Source organism: Callithrix jacchus, chromosome 13 (assembly GCF_049354715.1).
Source record: "Callithrix jacchus isolate 240 chromosome 13, calJac240_pri, whole genome shotgun sequence".
NCBI lineage: Eukaryota > Metazoa > Chordata > Mammalia > Primates > Cebidae > Callithrix > Callithrix jacchus.
In genome coordinates this window covers 23,280,726-23,305,000 of record NC_133514.1, presented here as the reverse complement: position 1 = coordinate 23,305,000, position 24,275 = coordinate 23,280,726, and the positions used below count along the sequence as shown (strand labels likewise).

General features: G+C 40.4%; 1 protein-coding gene across 4 annotated transcripts; it reads left to right on the top strand.

Moving 5' to 3' along the window:
• Nucleotides 1-14,438: 14,438 nt before the first annotated feature.
• NAT1 (N-acetyltransferase 1) lies at nt 14,439-23,132 on the top strand. 4 transcript variants are annotated; one of them, XM_054243788.2, is made up of 4 exons: nt 14,439-14,512; nt 15,175-15,753; nt 19,304-19,382; nt 21,841-23,132. In XM_054243788.2, the coding sequence occupies exon 4, from the start codon at nt 21,847-21,849 to the stop codon at nt 22,717-22,719; it is 873 nt and encodes a 290-aa protein (XP_054099763.2). In that variant the 5' UTR covers nt 14,439-14,512; nt 15,175-15,753; nt 19,304-19,382; nt 21,841-21,846; the 3' UTR covers nt 22,720-23,132. The 4 variants fall into 4 exon arrangements, with proteins under 4 accessions (XP_054099763.2, XP_035126015.3, XP_035126017.3 ...); XM_035270124.3 differs by lacking the exon at nt 15,175-15,753; XM_054243789.2 differs by lacking the exons at nt 14,439-14,512; nt 15,175-15,753 and adding an exon at nt 17,320-18,358.
• The last annotated feature ends 1,143 nt before the right edge of the window (nt 23,133-24,275 follow it).

The following is a 24,275-nucleotide window of genomic DNA, read 5'->3' as shown; positions in this document are numbered from 1 at the left end:
AATTAGAGGAAAAAAGCTTTTTTGAGCTCTATGGTCAGAAGTCAGCTTAATTAAAAGTCGATATTCAGGATACAGAGTTTTCTTTTTTTTTTGGGAAAAAATAAAGGCCTTCTGCTTTTAGTCAACTGAAACTTCCTTTGAGACATTGTTTTGGCCTGGTGAGGTGGCTCACACCTGTGATTCTGGCACTCTGGCAGGCTGAGGCGGGAAGATTCCTTGAGGTCAGGAGTTCGAGACCAGCCTGGACAACATAGTGAAACCCCGTCTCTACTGAGAAAACAAAAGCTGGGTGTAGTGGCACACATCTGTAGTCTTAGCTACTTGGGAGGCTGAGACAGGAGAATTGTTTGAACCTGGGAGGCGGAGGTTGCAGTGAGCCAAGATCTTAAGATGGCACTCCAGCCTCAGTGACAGAACAAGATTCCATCTTACATTTTTTTTTATGTTGTTCCCTCTGTTTGGTGCCTTTCTTGCTGGCATAACTTTTTTCCTCTGTAACTTGTTCTTTCATTTCCTTTCATACCTGTTCTTCTTTCCTTTTGCCATCTTTGATATAACACGAAAAAAATCTAGAGGAGACTTCTAGAGACCCTGAGACCCCTTAAGGAACACAGAAAAGTATACCATCCATCCCCTCTAAAAGGTCTTCTGCCTTCCTTGTAGAGTGTCAAGACTCATAGAAAGGCTTCTCTTAGGTCTAAAGTTCTGCTCTCTCTTGAATCAAGTTGTCTCAACTCTTTGGTTTTTGAGAATAGTAGCAGGGATTACTTTAGACTCTGAGAAAACATGACCCTTGAGTGTGTGATGGCTGATAAGTCACTGGTGAGGGCTGCAGTTTCAGAAGTAGCTCACAGCATGTACAACGAGTGGGTACCATGGCTGGGGCTACTCATTTCTTTGTTCATTTAGATCAGAAAAGCATGATCTGCAAGCAAGACACAGCCATGTTAAAAAGTGGGAAAAGGATAAGAACAGACACTATTCAAAAGAAGACATATACGTGACCAACAAGCATATAAAAAAATGCTCAACATTACCAATCAGAAAAGTACAAATTAAAACCACAATGAGATACCATCCCCCAACAGTCAGAATGGCCAATATTAAAATGAGAAAAAATAACAGATGCTGATGCGGTTGTGGAGAAAGGTAACACTTATTCACTGCTGGTGGGAATGTAAATTAGTTCAGCCACTGTAGAAAGCACCCTGCTGATTTCTCAAAAAATTTAAAACAAAGTGACCATTTGACCCAGCAATCCTATTATTGGGTGTATACCCAAAGAAATGTAAATTATTCTACCATAAAGACACATGCATGCACATGTTCATTGCTGCACTATTCACAATAGCAAAGACATGGAACCAACCTATTAATGATAGACTGGATTAAAAGAATGTGGTTTATATATACAACAGAATACTATGCAACCATAAAAAAGAACAAGATCATGTCCTTTGCAGCAACATGGCTAGAGCTGGAGGCCATTATCCTAAGCACACTAACACAGGAACAGAAAACAAAATACCACATGTTCTCACTTATAAATTGGTGCTCAACACTGAGTACACAGGGACACATGGACACACAGACGGGAGCAACAGACACTGGGGTCTACTTGAGGGTAGGGGGTGGGAAGATGGTAATGACTGAAAAACTACCTGTCAGGTACTATGCTTATTTCCTGGGTCATAAACTAATCTGTACACCAAACTCCTGTGATATGTAGTTTACCTATATAACAAACCAGCACATACACCTGAAATATAAAAGTTAAAAAAAATTAAAAAATTAAACCATTGTATAGAATTGATTAATTAATTAATATGTAGGTATTAGGCATATGTGACAGATCCTTTCATTTGTTTATAATGGAGGAAGGATGGGGTCCAGCCCTATTCACAGAGAACAGCCAGGTAGCAACACTCAGGACCTTGATATTGGACCTCCTGGATGTCTGTTTGCAGTGAGGGTCTTCCCTTCAGGGGAAGTATAATTTTTAGCAATGAAGAAGGTTTAAGTTTTATATGTAGTCTAGGCCATAGGTGTTGGAGACCATAACTAATAAGGCTAAGCCTACAGTGGCTTTGCAGGCTGCAAAGGATAATGGGTAATATGGATGTTAAAATGAAATGCAAATTCAAGGTTACAAGGGAGCTCATGATGAATATTGACAGCATTATGCCTTCTAGACAGAGAATTGAAGACATTAGAGGAGACTGGTAAATTATTATTCCTGCTAGAGATGAAATGAAGGCCAAGGTGATATTAATATAGATAGAAGGCATTTAGTACTTATGAGTAATCATATTTAATAAGTCAAAATCATTTGTTTTGGTTTAAACCAGTTCAACTTATTCTAGTCCTTTTTGGATTCGTTCATAGGCTAATCCCAGGGCTAAGGTAGTAATTAAAATGAGTACTATGATAAGTATTAATTTTAGGCTGTTTATTTGGAAGGGAAGGGAAGACCCTCACTGCAATCAGACATTCAGGAGAGTGATCATATGGTCCCTGTTAGGCCTCCAACTCCAGGCCTGGCCATTTTAGCATTAGTGACCCACACATACACCTCTGTATGGTAAGAAACCAGAAAGTCTGAAGCAACCACAAGTAACCAGGAGGCCACGGAAAAAAGTAAAACAACTTGTTCCCACCTCAACTAATGGCTCTGCGACCTGCGTCCATTATTCCTGTTCAGTCTTGCAAAAATTTCTCCCTGGACACTGGGTTTCTCAAGACGCCCACCCCTGTAACTATGTAATCTACCGCACCCTCCCCTGACTATAACCAATACTCCCACTCTTATGATCATGCCTGTTTATAATAAATGACCTCTATCTTGTGATCACGCACCCTGTGACACCTTTTCCCTCCCCAAGATAGATCACAACCTTTACCCTTGTAGTCATGCATCCTGTGACCCCCTTCCCCTCCCTAAGATAGATGACCACCTTTAACTAATCGTTTGCCCCAGACTACATAACCAATCCCCTCTCCTACCCCATTTGCTTAACTCCTTTCTTGGACTTGACCTGCTTGCACCCAGGTGTGAAATAAATGGCCTTATTGCCCACACAAAGCCTGCCTGGTGGTCTCTTTACGTGAGCGACATTCATGAGAGTCCTGCACTGCCTCTTCCTCCTCTCCTGGGTTCTGGGTTTAACTTCCTAATCTTAGCTGGTAGCAATATTAACTGAGTATTTGAGACCCTCAGGGACCCTCTCAAAAATAAAATAAAATTGAAATGAAATGAAATAAAATATAAAATAAAATTAAAAAAAAAGAAAAGCATGGTTTGGACCCAGGACCCATTTGTTTGTATGCTTATACATATGTATATTTCACTACCCAATATATGAAAGATCTCTAATAAATTGGCTTAAAGAAAAAGTAAGTGCTGAAATAAAATATATCAGGAAAATAGAAATTAACTCAGATGCCTTTTACATTGTATGACTTTAGTAATTTTGGGCAAATAAAACTAGTTTTTAAGTCGTTGGTAAAATAAAATAGAAATGTCTTCAGAATTATCAGAGTTAAATACAATTCAGGCATTTTCACCTAGATCTACTGGTATGGTAAGTTTAAGCTATCTCTCTTAGATTTTTAACTCACAAAATGTTGCTTCTGTGAGTTTTCATACTTGTTTGACTCTTCTGTAAGCTTATGTCTTGGAGTCATTAGATTTTAGGCTCTAAACAAATATTCACAGTGAGGCCTGGGGACATATGTGGAGTTCTCCTTGACCCAGTTGTGTCTCCTGGCTATGCTGGGAAGGGTCAGACATTATCCTCACAGCTCTGACCTCCATTGTGAGCTCTACAATTGGTGTGTACATTTAAGAGCCAAATGAGCCCTGCCCTTTATAACCATCCTTGTGGTAAGGAGTTAAGAAGAAATTACTTAGGCAGATAGTAAGGGTATGGGAGTCCTCTGTAAGGTTTTTCTTTTCAATGAGAAGCAGCCCCAAATCATTTTCTAACAAGGAACAGCTGCAGGCTGGAAGTTTGCATGGGTGAATGCCCACCGGAACTAAGGACTAGACATGTTCAAGGTGGTGGCTCTATCTTCCCTTTTCTGCCAGCCACCTATACTATAAAGGAGCATAAGAACATTAGGGTGGGGCAACCAGCGTTCCCCACCAACTATGTAGACATCAAACCTGACCTAACCAATCTGTGAGCCCTAGGATCAGGGTGTCTGGTTCCTCAAATGAGTTCATTCTATCTGGCATTTTCATTCTTGCCATCTGTCTTCTACAATAGGTGCCTCTTGTTTTCCACCTCATGGAAGGAATGTTTACCACTTTCTCCAGCCTGCATATAAAATCTGCTGCGGTCTGCTGCATTCCTCCTTTTTCGGATCCTCTCTCTCTCTCTCTCTCTCTCTCTCCTCCCTCCCTCCTTCCCCTCTCCTCTCTCTTGCAAGGAGCTGCTCTCCCATATCCTTTCTTCTATTAAACTTTCCACTCCTTAACCCAGCCACATAGGACTGTGTCCTGAATTCTTTCTCCATATGCAACAAAGAACCCCAGGGTATATGTCCCAGATAGCGTACCCACTTCACTGGGGTGCCCATGGGTAAGGGACCCAGGATGAGTAGGGAAGTCAGTAGGGAGTGTGTCATAGTTTCAAAATTCTTCTCAGTAACTTAAAATCTTAAAGTCATGTTATGTTAAGTAACAGATAATCATGAAATATCTAAGCCATTTAAGTAATTTAAAATATTGAAACATTACTTATTAAATGTTTATATACTTTAGAATTTTATTTTTAATATGACATAAAATATATTTCAATCCGTTAATATACAAAAAAACTGAGGCAACAGCTTTCTAAACATTATGAAATGATTTTAACCGACAAATACATATATAAACAGTTCAGAATTACTTCCCATGTTTTTCACTGGAAATTAGGATTTCTAAGAGTTAAAATAGTAGTTAATATATATAATTAAAACTACTAGGTATGAGAGAATGAATTCTATATATAGAGTATATAAAGAAAGTAAGATGTATTTTTGGTGAAGAAGGTTATAAAAAAGACATGAAGATGTGGTTTTTCCTAAAGGAAATGTAATTTTTTCTAGTATGGAGGTTTTTCAAAAAGGTTTTTTCAAAATGAAAAAAAGATGATACTGATAAAATCAGATAGATCTAAAAAGTTGGAGAAATAGAAAAATAGGAAAAATAAGAGGATATAAAAGGTCTATGGAAATCTCATGTGGTCAAAAGCCGACAGAGGTTGGATGGATTTGTTTATAAGGTTTTATTAAAATTAGCTTTAGTACTGATAATATCCTAATATAAATGTAGAATATGGTTTTCTCTTTTAAACAAGATTTTTATATAGTATTAATAAGAGAGAATGCAGTTTTCTGTTTAACTTTTGAATAAGTTGCAATTAAAAATGTGAGGGGGAAGAGTCACGGGACTCATCCCAGCAAAGTGGAAATCTTTGATAGTTATTAAAAAACTGAATACATAAATAAAAACAGATGAGGTTAAAATGAAGGCCTTGATATAACACTATCAACGATTAGGTGGACTGAAAGGAGCCCCTGCTACTCACCTAACATTAAAGAACCCCAAGCCAATTTGTTCTATGTTAAAAGAAAAACTTCAGCCAAATTAAATTTAAAGGAGTTTAATTGGGCAATGAGTGATTTACCGCCTTGAGATAGGACATTAATTGAAATTATCCCATGACTGAAGGACATAAAATCATCTTCACACCTCAAATACCCATGCTATCTTGGGTGATGTCAGAGAAACACTCTAATGGGGATAGCAGTGCCCAGAATTATTCCATAATAAGATGGAATTCTTATATACGGGATCATGCAACCAGCGAGTGCAAGGAGTAGATATCATGAGCAGGGAACCTGTTTTCACCTACGGTTGACTTTGGAACTGTGTGAGAAGCTGCTGGATTCTGCAGTGCCCAATAAACAGCTCTCACCTGACTGGCACGAAGTTGCTTGGTTTGTGGATGGCAGTTCCAAGGTGCCTGGTCAACATCCTGTTTGGATGGCTCCTACTCTGGTTGAAGAAGCCTCAGGAAAACTATTTCTCTTTTGAGTTATTTATAGCTTACTGCAGTTGGCCAAGTATACTTTTGTCAGCAAAGTTGAAATACTGACCTTTCTCTCTACCTGATTTCTCCAAAATTTGGAAACTATTTGCAACTATTATTTCATTGCAATATAGTTATTTGCATGAGTTAAATAAGCATGTTTTCTTCTGTAACTGGACACATATTGGAGACATTGGTTCTGTACCAAGGCTTTGACTGGAATGGCAAATTTTCAGATATAATCAGGTTGCTTTGAAAAACTGAGTTTGACTTCATAGAGCTGATAAAAAGCCCCTGAGAAAGACTTGTCTGGTACCTTGTCCATATGGTATTTTTACATATTTCTTTTGACCTTGCAGTAAGCAAAGAATGTTAGTTTTTGACAGGCCTAGGAACCTCAAGAAATTTTGAGACTTTGAGAAGAGAGGAATTTACCCAGTTTGCACAGATATTACAAGCACAATTTGATGAAAAATCCTTGGCTTGGCTTCTAAGGTTGTTGCTTAGGTGCACCTTTCATTTATGTAGTTATCGACATTTTATTTATTTATTTATTATTATTATTTTTAAGACAAGAGTTTTTCTCTGTCACCCAGGCTGGGGTACAGTGGTACAATCTTGGCTCACTGCAACCTCTCCCTTCTGGATTCGCGATTCTCCTGCCACAGCCTCCCGAGTAGCAGGGATTACAGGCACCCACCACCATGCCAGGCTAATTTTTGTATTTTTAGTAGACATGGGGTTTCACCATGTTGGCCAGGTTGGTCTTGAACTCAGACTCAAGTGATCTGCCCACTTCAGCCTCCCAAAATGCTGGGATTACAGGCATGAACCACCATACCTGGCCTAAATTTAACTTTTATTTTAAGTTTAGGGGTACATGTGCAGGTTTGTAAACTTGGGTCATGAGGGTTTGTTGTACAGATTATTTTGTCATGCAAGTATGAAGTCTAGTACCCATTAGTTATTTTTCTTGATCCTCTCCCTCTTCCCACCCTCCACTCTCCAGTAGGCTCCAGTGTCTATTGCTCCCCTCCCTCTGTTTTTCCTCTCACATATAATTGGTTGCTAAACGATGAGATCACATGGTATTTGGTATTCTGTTCCTTTGTTAGTTTGCTAAGGATAATGGCCTCCAGTTCTATCTATTTTGCTGCAAAGGACATGATCTCATTCTTTTTTATGTCTGCATAGTATTCCATAGTGTATACATACCACCTTTTTTATAAAATCTAATCTACTACTGATGGGCATTTAGGTTGGTTTCATGTCTTTGATATTGTTAATAGTGCTGCAGTGAACATACACATGTATATGCCTTTATGATGCAATGATTTATATTCCTTTGGGTATCGTGATTGCTGGGTCAAATGGTGAACTTGTTGGTCTTGATTTCTGATTTGATTGCACTGTGGTCCAAGAGATTGTTTGCTATGATTTCAGTAGTATTTAATTTGTGATTATGTGATTGACTTTAGAGTATGTGCTATGTGGTCATGAGAGGAATAATATACATTCTATTGTTTTGGGGTGGAGAGTTCTGTAGACGTCTACCAGGTCCATTTGATCCAGTGCTGAGTTTGGGTCATGAATATCTTTGTTAATTTTCTGTCTAGATGATGTAATATTGTCTGTGGGGTGTTAAAGTCTCCCACTATTGTTGTGTGGGAATCTAAGTCTCTTTGAAGGTCTCTAAGAATTTCTTATGAATCTGGGTGCTTCTGTTCTGGATGCATGAGTATTTAGGATAGTTAGGTCTTCTTGTGAAATTGAACCTTTCATCACAGTATAATGCCCTTCTTTGTCTTTTTTGATATTTGTTGGTTTAAAGTTTCTTTTATCTGAAACTAGGGTTGCAACCTCTGCTTTCTTCTGGTTTCCAATTGGTTGGTAGATTTTTTTCTATCCCTTTATTTTGAACCTGTGTGCATCATTACATATGAGCTAGGTCTCTTGAAGATGGTATACCAATGGGTGTTGATTCTTTATCCAGCTTGCCACTCTGTGTTTTTCAATTGGGGAATTTAGCTAATTTATATTCAAGGTTAGTATTGATATATGTGGATTTGATCCTGTCATGTTGTCAACAGGTTATTTTGCAGACTTGTTTATGTGGTTGCTTTATAGTACCACTGGTCTTTGTACTTAAGTGTGTTTTGCTAGTGGCTGGTAATGGTCATTTCTTTCCATATTTAGTACTTCCTTCAGGACCTCTTGTACCACTCCCTTACAAATGGTAATGAATTCCCCAAGCATTGGCTTGTCTGAAAAAGGATCTTATTTCTCTCTTGCTTATGAAGTTTAGTTTGGCCAGATATTGTATTCTGGGTTGGAATTTCTTTTCTTTAAGAATGCTGAATATTGGCTCCCAATCTCTTCTGGCTTGTAGGGTTTTGGCTGAGAGGTCTGCTGTTAGTCTGATGGGCTTCCCTTTCTAAGTGACCTGACCTTTCTCTCTAGCTGTTTTTAACATTTTTTTCTTTTATTTTTAATCTTAGAGAATCTAATGCTTATCTGTCTTGGGGATGATCTTCTTGTGAAGTATCTTACTAGGGTTCTCTGCATTTCCTGAATTTGAATGTTGGTCTGTCTAGCTAGGTTGGGGAAGTTCTCATGGATGACATCCCGAAATACGTTTTCTAAGTTGGTTCCATTTTCCCCATCTCTTTCAGGGACACCATGAGTTGTGGATTTGGTCTTCTTAAATAATCCCTTATTTCTCAAAGGTTTTGTTCATTTTTTTCATTCTTTTTTCTTTATTCTTGTCTGATTGTCTTATTTTAGAAATTTAGTGTTCATGCTGTGAGACTCTTTCCTCACCTTGGTCTATTTTGCTGTTAATATCTGTGATTGCAATACAAAATTCTTGTAGTGTGTTTTTCAGCTCTGTCAGATCAGTTACATTATTTTCTATACTGGCTGTTTTGTCTGCCAGCTCCTGCACTGTTTTATTGTGATTCTTCGCTTCCTTGGATTGTATTTTAATGTTCTCCTGTAGCTCAATGATCTTTGTTCATATATATATTCTGAATTCTATTTCTGTCATTTTAGCCACCTCGGCCTGGTTCAGAACCCTTGCTGTAGACGTGATACAGTTGCATGGAGGAAAGAAGACACCCTGGCTGTTTGAGTTGTCAGGGTTCTTGCCCTGGTTCTTTCTCATCTTTGTGGGCTTATGTTCCACCACTTTTTGAGGTTGTTGATGTTTACATTTTTTTCCCTTTTATCCTATTTGATGACCCTGAGGGTTTGATTGCAGTATAAAGTGGAATCAGGTGACTGACCTCATTTCTGGAAGATTTAAGGGGGCCACTGCTCAGCTCCCAGCTTCTGCACTGCATGCTCTAACTCTAGGGGACTTGTCTTGGGCCCTGACGTTGTCCTCTGGCTCCTTGAGGTTAGGTATCCACTGTGCTGGGGGGGTCGCGGTACTCCTGGGCCACAGGTCACTACACTCTGATGGGTGGTGTCAGCCAAAGCATTTCATAGTGCGGTTACAGCAGGATCCATCCTTGTTCACAGGTACCAGCAGCAGTGGTAGTGGCTGGGTTACACACTTGTCAGCTGAGGTGGAGTGCTAGCAGGTACTAGAGTGCCTGCCTCTCTTCATCACAGTAGAGGAGGTAATGCAGCTGGTGGGAGGTGGGGTTGTGGGAGCTTGCAGGGGAGCCTGATTACAGATGTGTGCATGGTCACACTGGTGGTGGTATTGCCTTGGGGGCAGGGTGCTGGCAGACAACACAGGTCTGTGTGCTTTCTCTGTGCTCTGTAAGCAGGAGTTGTTGTTTAGGACAGGTGAGGATTCACTGTTCTCTGTGCCTAGTTCCACTCCCTCAGCAGTGTTAGCACAAGAGTGAGGGGCTGGTGGATGCAGGGCTGGCTGGTTCTGTGCCTGCCAAGACTCTATCTGCAATAATGGTTGGTGGAGGGAGGAGTGGCAGACTGTACTCCTGACACAGCAGTGGCAGGGTGGGGTGCACACATACTCGCCCACTGGTAGGTCGAGGAAAGCAAAACCTGCCTATGCAAACGCATGCCAGCAAAGCAATGTGAGGAGTTGCACTGGACCCTGGGGAAGCTGCAATGTGGAGAGGGTGCTTGCAGGCTGGTGCATAGGTATGGGGTTGCCATGCTGGAGCTCCTTGAAGGTTAGGCATAGTGTGCCAGTAAGGAGGCTATGATGTGGCCAACCAGGGCACCCAAGGCTTCCCTGCAAGAAGGTGTGGGCAGGCTGAGGCCCTGGGAGAGGCCAGCAAACCGAGGGGTGCTCAGGTTGGACCGGTCCTATCTATGAGCAAGACCACCCTGCAGAGTTCAGGACTGACAGTTCTCCAAGGGCTAAAGTCTCCTATGGGAGCAAGTAGAGCCTAGGGTGATGGCTGTCCCTGGCCATGCTCTGCTACAGATGGTCCTGCACTAAACCCTTTGGGCTCTACATCAGCTGGTTTGCTCCCAACTTCAGTGTCTATGGTGGTTGAAGGGTCTCCTCCTGCTGGGGTTTGAGAGGCCCATGGTGAAAGTGGGTTGCTCCTTACCAATTCAACTCACCTGTTCCCCTGGAGCTGTTGGGGGCACAGGAACAAGTCCAGGTATACAGTAGCCCTATGTAGGGGTTCCCAGCTTTCCCTCCCTCAGTCTAGCTTCTGTGTGTTCCCTCTGTTCACTTTCAGTGCCTTCCCTCTGAATGTCTGTAAGGAGTACACCAGTCATCTCAGTCCCTTGGTGGTAGCTGTTCTATCTGACTGCATTTAGTCAGTCATCTTGGCCCCCTCAACCCCTGAAAAAAGTTCTTAATGTTAATGTGGGAAAAACTGAATGCTATTCCTCTAAGATCTTTACAAGGCAAAGATGCCTACTCTTGCCATTTCTATTGATTATAGGAGTGGATGTAAGAACAAGAGCAATTAGTCAAGACTATTCACTCTGATAAAGTTTCTTTTGCTGTTTAGAAGCTCTTTTGTTTAATTAGATCCCATTTGTCAATTTTCACTTCTGTTGCAATTGTTTTTGATGTTTTCATCACGAAATCTTTGCCTGTGTCTACGTCCTGAATGATATTGCTTAGATTTTCTTCTAGCGTTTTTATAGTTTTGGGTTTTACAGTTAAGTCTTTAACCCATCTTGAATTAATTTTTGTATAAGACTTAAGGAAGGGGTCTAGTTTCAATTTTCTGTGTATGACTAGCCAGTTTTCCCAGCACAATTTATTAAATAGCGAATTATTTCCCCATTGTTTTTGTCAGGTTTGTTGAAGATCAAATGGTTGTAGATGTGTGGTCTTTATTCTGAGTTCTCTATTCTGTTGCATTGGTCTATGTGTCTGTTTTTATATAAGTACCATGCTGTTTCGGCTATTATAATCTTGTAGTATGGTTTGAAGTTGGGTAGCGTGATGCCTCCAGCTTCGTTCTTTTTGCTTAGGATTGGTCTTAGCTATAAAGGCTCTTTTTTGGTTCCATATGAACTTTAAAATAGTTTTTTTTTCTAATTCTTTGAAGAATGTCAGCAGTAGTTCGATGAGAATAGAATGGAACTTATAAATTACTTTGGGCAGCATGGCCATTTTCATAATATTGATTATTCCTATCCATGAGCTCAACATCACTGATCATTAGAGAAATGCAAGTCAAAACCACAGTGAGATACCATCTTATTCCAGTCAAAATGGCAATTATTGAAATGTCAAGAAAAACGATGCTGGTGAGGGTGCAGAGAGATAGGAATGCTTTTCCATTGTTATTGGGAATGTAAGTTAGTTCAATCATTGTGGAAGATGGTGTGGCAATTCCTCAAAGACCTAGAACCAGAAATACCATTTAATGTAGCAAACCCATTACTGGGTGTATACCCAAAGGAATATAAATTATTCTTTTATAAAGATACATGCATGTGTATGTTCCTTGCAGCATTATTCACAATAGCAAAGACATGGAATCAGCCTAAATACGCATCATTGATAGACTGGACAAAGAAAATGTGCTACATATATACCATGGAACACTACACAGCCATAAACAGGAATGAAATCATGTCCTTTGCAGGGACATGGATGGAGTTAAAATCCATTATCCTCAGCAAACTAACACAGGAACAGAAAACCAAACTGCATGTTCTTACTCATAAGCAGGAAGTGAACAATGAGAACACATGGATATAGGGAGAGGAACAACACACATTGGGACCTGTGGGGGTGAGGAGGGCACTGGTGGAAGGAAGGAGAGCATCATGAAAAATAGCTAATGCATGATGGGCTTAATACTTAGGTGATGGGTTGATAGGTGCAGCAAACTACCAAGTCACATATTTACCTGTGTAACAAACTACTGCATATCCTACACATGTATGCCAGGACTTAAAAAACAAAACGAAACAAAAGGAAGTAAAAAATAAGCCTAAGAGGAAAAAGTAAAATTATTTCTATCTGCCGATGATATAATCCTACCTATAGAAAACTCAAAAAACTTCATAAAAATTGTTAGAATAAATAAATCCAGTAAAGTAGCAGGATATAGAAACAACATACAAAAATCAGTTGCATTTCTTTATACCAATAATGATCTATCTGAAAAAGAAATCAGGAAAACACAATCCATCACAATAGCATCAAAAATAATAAAATAGAGGGTGGAACAAGGTGGCTAAACAGAACCCTCCAGTACTCAATCCCCTGCAGGGACGTCAAGTTCAACAAATATCCTCGCAAGCCCAGGCAGCACAGTGTGAAGAGAGAATCTACTTCCTTAGGATGCAAAAGGAACGTGAGTGTGGGATTTTGCATTGGAACCTAGTGCTGACCCCACTGCAGTGGAACACAGCACTGGGCAGAGCTCCAAGGCCCTTGATTCTAGGCTGGGGGCCACAGAGGGAGCATTTAGACCCACCCTGGGTCAGAGGGGAATCCACTACCCCAGCAGGAGGAATCCAAGTTCCAGTCCACTTCACAACCAGCTGACTAAAGTGGCCTTCAACCAGACTCTAAGACAAGGATTCACATTCAGGTAGATTACTGGGGAGGTGCTTTAAGGAAGCACCAGTGCAGGAGTGGGACAGTGAGACTAGGGCAGTTTGAGAATCAATAAAGGGTACATTATTGACAAGTTACCTGTGAACAAAGAAAATGTAATTCCACTGGACAACACCAGGAGGCAGTGTTATACAAGCCTAAAAATAATTCCACCTGACCAGGTAGAGCACAAAGATATTTAATCTCTAACTCCCATCATCCTGGGCTGAGTAGTGGTCCCAGGGAATTAGTTTTCAAGTATGTCTACCCTGCCAGAGGACATGCGAAGAGAAAGGCTTCCCATAGAGTCCCAAGTTTACATGGCAGGACATCAGAGGCATGGTCTAGAACACTAGGTGCTGAAGGCATGGCACAAGGCAACACTCACTCACATGCAATAATAATAAAAAAAGGACCTCATAGAGGTTAAGAGTAGAATAGTGGCTACTAGAAACTGGGAAAATGGGGGGAAGGGGAGATGGAGAAAGGTTAATCAAAAGTACAATGGTACGTAGCTACTCTGTTGCACAGTAGGGGGACTACAGGTAACAATAATGCATTCTATATTTCAAAGAGCTAGGAGAGAGGATTCTGAATATTTTCCAAACAAAGAAATGATCAATGTTTGAAGTGATAGATGTGCTAATTACCATGATTTGATCATTACACAATGTATACATGTATCAGAACATCACATTGTACCCCATAAACATGTACATTATGTATAAACAACAAAACATATTGTGTAGAGAAAAATGCATAACAGCAGGAGTTATAGACCAGTATCATTAATGTAAATAAAAAACACCAGCATAGACAAAGCCATATGACATACGTCACTCTCATACATGGAATTATTTCAGACACATTACCCAGTGCCTTTGGGTAGAGAGGCCAGTGGGAATGAGGATGATGGCTGAAGGGAAGAAAATTTTTTAAAAGAGGCCTAATGGGAATTGATGAAGAAAGTACGCCATAAACTTGGAGTGTGATTAAAGCCTTCCATCTTCCTCTTTTGCCTCCTCTAGGTTACCAGTTCTGCTTTTCCTGGACCTGTTCCAGGCTCTCACGTTCCACATCACATGTGGGACATCTGGTGTCAGGCTCCCAGAGAGCAGCAACCAGGTGAAACACAAGGGCATAGTCCTCCCAGCTGGTGGCATGGGGATCATTGAACAATACAACTCTTTACACTTTTTTAATGGAAAGATTTGAATAGGGGTTCACAGGAACAACCTGAGGCCCTGCAACTACATTTCCCAGAGTTCCCTGGGGGTGATCCTAAGGTGACTCTGGGAGCAGGGCCACTTGGACAGCCAATGAGAGTACTTCTCCTGCAGACTGTGGAAGTGAGAGGACTTCCTCATAGACCTTGGGTATGGGAGGATTGCATTCAGTCTGGTTCCTGGTTGCTGGCTGAAAAAACCTGGTAAGTGGAACTCTCTGTAAGGGACTTGCAGCATACTTTGAATTTGAGGTTTAATCCTATCTCAAGTGTGAGTACAGGAAAGCTGATGCTACATGATGCCTGCATTTCAAGTATAAGTTTGTTCAGAAAGTCTAATTGGCACATACTTGGAGTCTAATGCTGTCACTACTCCACAACGTAGTGGTGACAGTTACAGGTGCTTGATTCAAACTGCTGGGTTTAGAGTCACAGCCACTTTATAGCTGTGAGAACTTGGCCTAGTCACTTAGTTTCTCTAAAACTCAGTTTCTTTTTCAGTAAAATGGAGCTATGAATACTGCTTACTTAAAGAAGGATTAAATACATGTATTAAAAGATAGCCAATATGTTTAAGGCAACTTTCTCAACAGGATTCCCCTCTTGGTTACTTGTAACAATGATGCTCACTGAGTGGCGTGTTTCCTAAGGGACCCAGTGAGTCCTACAGGCAGCAAGCTCGTAATAGTTCCTGCTCCTGTTGCACTAGCTGATAAAAAGCCCCTAATGATCCCAGATGTCCAGGAAGTTTAGATTCTGTTGTTTGCATTGTCTATGGGAATTGCTGGAGGGAAGTTTTTTCTTTTCTTTTTCTTCTTTTTCTTTTTTCTTTTTTTTTTGAGACAGAGTCTTGTTCTGTTCCCCAGGTTGGAGTACAGTGGTACTATCTCAACTCACTGCAACCTCCTCCTCCTGAGTTCAAATGATTCTCCTGCCTCAGCCTCCTGAGTATCTGGGATTACAGGCACTGGCCACTGTGCCTGGCTAATTTTTGTATTTTTTTTGGTATTTTTAGTAGAGATGAGGTTTCACTGTCCCGGCCAGGCTGGTCTCAAACTCCTGAGCTCAAGTGATCCAGCTTCTTAGGCCTCCCAAAATCCTGGGATTACAGGTGTGAGTCACTGCACCTGGGAGGAAGTTTTATCATGGTGGAAGTATCCTTAGTGGAAAGGATCTCCAAGAGGAATGAATGACAAAAAAATTTAACTCCTTCACTGCCAGACTAAGAGCATCATGCCCTGAACATGGACTTGCAGAATTCTACAGAAGAGAGGAGACTGGCCTGGGCAAACAGCCCCAGAAGCTGGGGGCCCGATGGGCTTTCGACCCAGGATGTGGCTCCATGCCCTGACTGATGCCCACAACCACCGTACACCTGCTCTTTTCTGATTAAGAAACAAAAGACAGCATACTGTTTGCCCTTGAATGCTTGAAACACAAAACAGGTGACACCACCTTCCTCCTCAAAAGGAATTTTTAAACTGTCAGCCCTCTATCTGCCCAGAGACTTATTTTGTCTGGCCTTTGCTGTCTTCAGTAGTAGCAGCTGTTTTTCTTTAGCTTTGCTTTCCTGGCTTGTTGCAAGTACCCCCAGCACCTTCCTGGCTCCAGTAGGCATTAAGTGGGACCAGTGAGAGGGATGCAGGCCTTCTGGACAGTAACAACTGTTGAATGATGGTCTTTGGGTGTGGCTAGTCCAGCAACTCCTTTTAATCCAGAGACTCAAAGGGCTGGCTTAGGAGGGGGCTAGGTTGTATTGTCAATTTAGTGGGGTACCATGCTCTTCCTTCATGGTGGTAGAGACAAAAGAAAAGAGAAGGAATAGGAAAAGAAAAACACACAACACACACATACACACACACACACACACACACACAGGGGGAGGGAGGGAGAGAGGGGGAGAGAGAGAGAGAGAGAGAGAGAGAGAGAGAAAAGCCACTCATTAGCTCTCCTGATAATTCTTCTAATCGTTAATGCCAGAAATCTATGCAGCAGGTGTAGATGATTTTATCTGTCTGCAATTGTACTTGTGCTGAATTTAGCCTTAAGGCACAACAGCCCTATCTCATAGGCAGGCTACCTCTGGGTGAATCTGCTTTATCTGCTTATTTATTTATTTAGAGATGGAGTTTTGCTCTTGTTGCCCAGGCTGGAGTGCGATGGTGCAATCTCGGCTTACCATAGCCTCTGCCTCCTGGGTTCAAGCAATTCTCCTACCTCAGCCTCTGGAGTAGCTGGGATTGCAGGCATGTGCCACCATGCCCAGTTAATTTTGTATTTTTAGTAGAGATGGGGTTTCTTCATGTTGGTCAAGCTGGTCTCTAACTACTGACCTCAGGTGATCCGCCGGCCTTGGCATCCCAAACTGCTGGGATCACAGGCGTGAGCCACCTGCTTTTAATTCTTTTATGTTTGGCTCTTGTTTATAACTTCTTTTAGAGAAAGAATAAAGGTTTCTTTAACCAAAAAGAGAAAGAAAACCACTGCTGTATATTTAACATATAGAGATTCTAGAGACCTGGAATTGAACAGTGAGTTCTGCCTGTCAACCTGCTCTCCAGGTGTTCAACATCCAAGAATGTGATCTATTACTGAAGTGCCATGTCAGGTAGGGATAAATCACAATAGTTGGTCAACTGTTGAAATTGATCATTCAACTAAACAACATTCATGAACTCTGCAGAAAAACACAAGCATTTTGCCCAACATTCAGGGCCCTCTAGAAGTTGCCTCATTCTGTGTATCTTACCTTTCTTTTACATAGTTCTCCAAAATGTCCACCAAGGTGGCCTAAGTCAGGTTCCTTCAAACCAGATATCAAGACAAGAATCCATGTACAAGTGACTGAAGGAAGTGCTAGGAAAATGCCAGATGTAGCCTGGATGTGAATGACAACTCCAAAGTGTGTCTAGACTCAAAGCAAGGATGCTGGGCTTTCCAGACCTCCTACTAAGTCATTGATCCAGCATTACCCTGGCAGGACATAAATCCCTGGCAGGACATAAATCCCTGGCACTTCTAGCTCTCTGCAAAGGAGGGCAAAGCAGCTTCAGGAGCCCTTAGGAGTCCTCCAAAGAGAGTCTAGGTACAGGTCCTAAAATAGAAGAACACAGAAGGCAGGCCGGGGCACTGTGAGATGGTAAAAGAGATCTGAAGGGATCCAGGTAAGTTATTGAAAGTTATTCATTCATTTTCATTCCCATAACTTCAGACCTGAATCCTTGCCAGATCCACGTTCCCTTTTAGGTATCCTGAGCAGGCCTATTTTATATCATACCTTTCTGTACTTATGGTGGAAACCAATAGGTCTTTTTTTTTTTGAGACAGTCTCACTCTGTTGCTCAGTCTGGAGTGCAGTGGCATGATCTTGGCTCACTGCAACCTCTGCCTCCTGGGTTCAAGTGATTTTCCTGCCTCAGCCTCCCAAGTAGCTGGGACTAGTTGGGAGCGCTGTTGCAGGGGCTTGTGCAGGGAATAATGAACCCCCTTTTTAGGTAATCTTGTATAATAGGGCAATTCCATTTATGGCTTCCTGTCGTAGAGGGTATTAAGGTTGGGTACAGGTTTCTTTGGGTTTACCTCTACCTTTATTGGAGTGGCTGAGAATATTTTCCCTTTATCTGTATTTGATTGAGACCGTAAGTGGGAGGGGACATCCTTGAGCAAGCACTCGTGTTAACAGGAAGATTGGGGAAGTAAAAAGGAGTTTTACTGTTTCCTGCTCTTTATTCCAGTACTTTCTCTTCTCCCCTAATATTTCCTTCTGTGTCTCTATTTCATTTTCCCGGCCACAAGATGATGTTTTAACATTACTAGCATTAAATTGTGGTACACTGTCAGGACATTTTGTAATTTGGTATTTTTGGTCTCCTGGCCCCAATTCTAAAAAAAGTTTACCTTTTGATGAAAAAGAGATATGGCATTCTGGATGTTGAGGAGATCACAGCCCAAAAGACTGACAAGGGCCCCAGGGCATATAAGAGACATATGGGACCTACTGAGCATGTCACACTTAGAGCCTGCATTGTGGGAGCTGAACCCGATGAAACGGTAAGGCATAGGTTTGGACTTAAAACATGAGATCATTTTATTAGACACACCTACCATGTTAATTTTTTTCATTACTCTGAGGAATGGGGTTTCCAAATAAGGTAGGATTTATCAGAGATATAGTTGCATCTGTGTCAATTAAAGCAGTTGTAAACTTACGGTTTATTATACTAATGTCTCCCAATTTGTTTGTCATGGTGAGGTTTCAACAGCTCACTAGGAGTTTCCTTGTGGGCCAAATATGGGGGATGTGTGTCACTTTTCATCTTGAGGCTACCTTATTTAGGAACCAAAAACGGGGAGGCAGGTTTGCATGACCCAGTTACCAGCTTGACTCTTCCCTTTGGCTAAATGAGTCTGGGGTCCCATAACTGAATTTCCTTTCACAGACTCCTTGGTGTTTTTAGTGGAGGTGAATACGACAAGAGATGCTCTGATGGCAGGTCTTCTGTGTGCAGACGGTCCTTCTTTCTTTTGAGTAGCATTATACATTAAGGGCTTTACCTTGTTTATCTGCCTCAACATGCTCAGTTATAGTTGTACCTAGAGGAAGACCAGGTACTACCACTACTTCCTGGTCTGATGTGTTGGTAATATGTCATGGTATTGATTTGGGGCATGGAACCTAGTTTACTCTTCCTTGCTGATCTCATGGCAGTTCATCAGCTGGTGGGTTGCCTCTGGAGGCTGTGGAAGCCCAGCTCCTGGTGGCTTCCACAGCATCCAAGTTTGTAAGTCAGAAGGCTCTAGCCCCATCAGCATTGCACCCATCTCTATAGTTATAGTTTCTACACACTTTCTTAAACAACTCAAATTTCACTTTACTATGCAGAGCATTCCCTCTGTTTTGTGATTTTTATGAAGTCTTCATATTATGATCTACAAACTATTGTTTTCAAAGAAGTCACGTTATATATTTCGAACTTTCTTTTCTCTTATTTCTAGAATTTAAGCCAGGAAGAAGCAGCATTCTGTCTTCCGGATTAAAACTGAAGATCAACCTACTTTCAACTTGCTAAGAAAGGTATTATGTGCCTTTCTCAGAGCTCTCAGTGGGCTCCCTAAGCATGTTCTCTCTGCCTCCTTTAAGTCTTATATTTATGATCAAGGTGGAAGGGTGAAAGGGAGGGATGTATCACTGCACAGAGGTTCTACCAGTGGATACATACAAGAGCTACATTCAGTGAGCTCTTTTCCTGGCAACTACTTTCCAAGTGCTTTCAGCATTGCACCTTGAAGCACAACGCCAGTAATGCACAATTTCTTACATTCAGTCACAGAATGTTCAAGTGTGATTTGGTTACAACATATTGCTCTATCAATATAGACTCTAACAAAACTGACTTCTTTTAAATGGACCTGGCAGTTGCTAAACTCCAAATCAACACTTTACCTTAAAGAAAAAGAGAAAAGGAGGGGAAGGATGGAAGGAGGGGAACAAAGAGAGTGCAAGAGAGAAAGAAAGAAAAAGAGGAAAACAAATGCTTGTAAACAAATTATACCAAATAAAAGAGACATAAAGTAATTTCTTAATAGAAGGAATGATATTCTAAGTAAGAATCAAATGCTCAGGTATGTAAAAACTCCCTTCTTCCTTTCGGATCAGCTTTTCTCTCTTCTTTAAATCCTCAGTACGGATTCTAGGTTAGGGGGCAGGGAGAGGTTAGCACTGCCTGACTACAATTTGTTCTGTCTCTTTGTCTGAGTGGTAGACTTTTAGAGCTCGTCCAAATGCTAAGAAAGGGTACTGGTGCAAGGTAGGCTGAGAAGAAATCCCATCTAATAGATTTAGGAGAAATAATGTTGTAGACATCAAGAAGAGAGAAAGTTGGAAACTGGCAATATGGGAAGGATAGCTGGGTCAGAAAGGAAAAATAGGAGAATACAGAAGTAATGGTAAGAGAAGGGAAGAGAAGATGATTCACTTATCACCATTCAACTCAGGGCAGGTCCATTTGTACAAGGTCATCCTCAGGCCATACAGTATTACAAAAGAGTTATTCTTGAGGTCTGTGCAGCACTGTTAGAATCAGTCTCCAAAGATGAAGACTCTATGATGGCAGATTTAAAATCTTTTCTAAAAGATTTAACAAAATAAGGGGCATTTATTTTTTTTGGTTCACATTACCTGAAAGTTAAAAGATAGCTTTCAGCTTCATTGAGGTCTATCCTCATTCTACCTTCTCCTGTTTTTCATTTCTTTGTAAACTTGGTAAACTCTTTGTTGGCGTTGTTCTTCAATAGGTTCTCACCAATACCTTCAAATGAATATCCCACCAGCTTCCACCTTGTAGCAGAACGTTCATGCTTAGGTTTCAGCAGAAGTTCTTCAATAAAGTCTTGGACCTACTTAGGTCATATGTTATCCATGAGCTGAGCACTGGTCCTACAGCATATGTGTTCAAACTGGTCCCACCTAGTTCATGCGACTTTCCATAAGGCTCAATATAGGCAGCCTATTCTCTATACAGTAGCCAGAAAGATCACTTTGATTGTGGCAAACACTGTTCAATTACAACCCTTCCCTGAGGCATCTCTCATTTATATTTCTCATTTCACTTAGAGTAAAAGCCAAAATGCCAGTCTTAGCTCCAAGGCTGCAGTTGCCTGTCAGATAGCATCTCAATCCTTTCTCCTCCTCACTCATGTGCTCCAGTTGCCCTGACTTCCTGAATGTTTTTTGAACTCTCAAGGCAGTTTCCAGCTTAGGGCCTTGTTATTTTCTGTTCCCCTGCTTGGAACAATCCTCCTCACACATATCCTCAGGGCTTATTCTCTGGCATGCTCCAAATCTTAGTGATTATTTTTTAACCAACTAATTTGAAATGGAAGCTTTCCCTGTGCACTTACTACAGTCTAACATATTGCGTGTTTTATCCATGTATTCAGTTTCCTATGGATGTCACTCCAACTCCCACTAAAATATAAGATTTTTTCGAGAGTAAGCAAGCACTAGATCAGTAGGAAACACATAATAGCTATCCGGTAAACTATTTCTTGAGTTAATCAATCAATGGATGAGTGAATCAATACCGTTATTTGAGTAGGGAAGTCTGTATAAGGCTCAACTAAATGGGAAATTGAGTGGGTCAGATATCACGAATACTATACATGCTATTGCATGATTCCTCTGCCTACATCAGAAGATGTTTACAAGCCTATTTTAATTGATACCAATTGGAATCTCTCTTTTATTCATCACCAAGAGAACCATGAACAAGCTGTTTATCATTTGACTCATCATGTAATCTTGATTTCCAACTTCTCACACTTGAAAAAAGATGTAATACATTTATTATAGGATTCTGGGACTATTAAGTGAACTTATGCATGTAAAAGGAATTCATACAATAAAAGCACTAGAAATAATTATACTTACAACTATTGTATTTTTACATATTTAAAATATAGCCATAATTAGCCTACTCAAATCCAAGTGTAAAAGTAATATGATTTGCTTTTGTTTTGTTTTCTTTGCTTAGGGGATCATGGACATTGAAGCATATCTTGAAAGAATTGGCTATAAGAAGTCTCGGAACAAACTGGATTTGGAAACATTAACTGACATTCTTCAGCACCAGATCCGAGCTGTTCCTTTTGAGAACCTTAACATCCATTGTGGGGAAGCCATGGACTTGGATTTAGGGGCCATTTTTGATCAAATTGTGAGAAGAAATCGGGGTGGATGGTGTCTCCAGGTCAATCATCTTCTGTACTGGGCTCTGACCACAATTGGTTTTGAGACCAAGATATTGGGAGGGTATGTTTATAGCACTCCAGCCAAAAAATACAGCACTGGCATGATTCACCTTCTCCTGCAGGTGACCATTGATGGCAAGAACTACATTGTCGATGCTGGGTTTGGACGCTCATATCAGATATGGCAGCCTCTTGAGTTAATTTCTGGGAAGGATCAACCTCAGGTGCCTTGCATCTTCCGTTTGACGGAAGAGAATGGATTCTGGTATCTAGACCAAATCAGAAGAGACCAGTACATTCCAAATGAAGAATTTCTTAATTCTGATCTCATAGAAAGCAGCAAATACCGAAAAATCTACTCCTTTACTCTTGAGCCTCGAACAATTGAAGATTTTGAGTCTATGAATACATACCTGCAGACATCTCCAGCATCTGTATTTACTAGCAAATCATTCTGTTCCTTGCAGACCCCAGAGGGGGTTCACTGTTTAGTGGGCTTCACCCTCACCTATAGGAGATTCAATTATAAGGACAATACAGATCTGATAGAGTTCAAGACTCTGAATGAGGAAGAGATAGAAAAAGCACTGAAAAATATATTTAATATTTCCTTGGAGAGAAAGCTTGTGCCCAAGCATGGTGATAGATTTTTTACTATATAGAATAACGAGTAAAACAAACTTGTGTATTTATTACCTAGCTCACCAGTTATCAACTGATAACGGTGTCTTCTGTATCCTTACATTATTTTAAAGAGAATCCTAGACATCAAATCATTTCACCCATAAACATTTCAGCATATATAATTAAACAGCTTTTTAAAGAAACATAACCACAAACCTTTTGAAACAATCATAATAATAAAGGTGTTTTAAAGATGGCCTTTGGTTATCTTGGCAATCAGAGATTTATGCTAGAAAGCTTTTAATGTTGGTTTATTGTTGAATTCCTAGAAAGGTTTTATTGGTAGATGAGTAAATAGAATATTGTGAAAAAAATTCTTGTCTATAAAGTATATTAAAACACTGTTGGCTAATACAATTTGAATTAAATTTTTTGAAGACTTAGGATATTATGGGGCTATGTACGTCTTCCTCAATGCTGTCTTCCTCTGATCTTCTTTCTAGTCTCTTAAATTACTTTACCTCCTTCCACAGTTTGCCATAAGAGAACGAACATGAGCTTTTCTTTACGTAGATCTGAGCTGAAATCTTGTGGACACCGGGTGAATTACTTTTTAGATCTGTGGCTCTGACTTCTCAGTCATAAAATGGGAATGATGGTTTTATAGTACAGTGCTAGTACTAAACTCCCAACAAATATCTGTTACATGGATCAGTTAATGTCAGTAAGGTTTTTGGTACTAGGTCATTATTTAGTAAAAGTTGATCTTCTCTCTTGCTTGCTCCCTGACCCCTGTCATCTGCCTGATTCTTTCTTGATTAAATACTGATAGGATATTAGATGCCTAAGATCTAAGAGTGTGTTTTTTGCTTCAGAATCAGAATCTTGGCTTATCTATAACTCAGATTTTCTGTTTGTGGATTCCAGCATCAGGACTATAGTTTAACTTGCAGACTTGTTCTTACACGGTTCTCCCTCTTCAACTTAATGATCATTGTAATAAGGTTAAGAGAACAGCATGGACTAGAATAAAGAAATTTTAGTTCAAAGAACAAGATACAAGCATGGGTATTTTATGCAGCAATGTAACAGTTGGGAGATGGAGATCTTGGTGTGGGTGGTATCTTAGGAAGTGGTAGATATGAGACATATCCTTAATGAGAAGGAAGGATGAAATATATATTTTAGTATTTGATGGCTTGTTATCTTCCTTATCGTACTGGCCTTTTTCAGTACAATCTGCTGCTATCTTGTGGCACTGCCAGGTCACTTCTGGGACTCATGGGCAGAAATTAGTTTCTCACATTCTGACCAGGACCAAGACACACTGACCAGATCTAAATGTGTCTCAAGGAGAATGGCCCAGCTTTGTACAAATCAATCAAGGAAGTCTTATTGCACAATGAATATCCTGGAACCCAATTTATTTATTTATTTATTTTTAAAATATCTATCACATAGGAGAAAAACCCAGGAATATGTTGAAAGAGACATATATAATATTTAGTATCCAGATTGATGACTTCTGCCCTAACTACACAATGCTAACTTTTCTCAAGTGAAATCTAAATGGTGAAGGAGAATAATCTTGCCA

Excerpts from the sequence above, each read along its gene's own strand:
- NAT1 (XM_035270126.3), top strand. The coding sequence starts at position 21,847 with ATGGACATTGAAGCATATCTTGAAAGAATTGGCTATAAGAAGTCTCGG.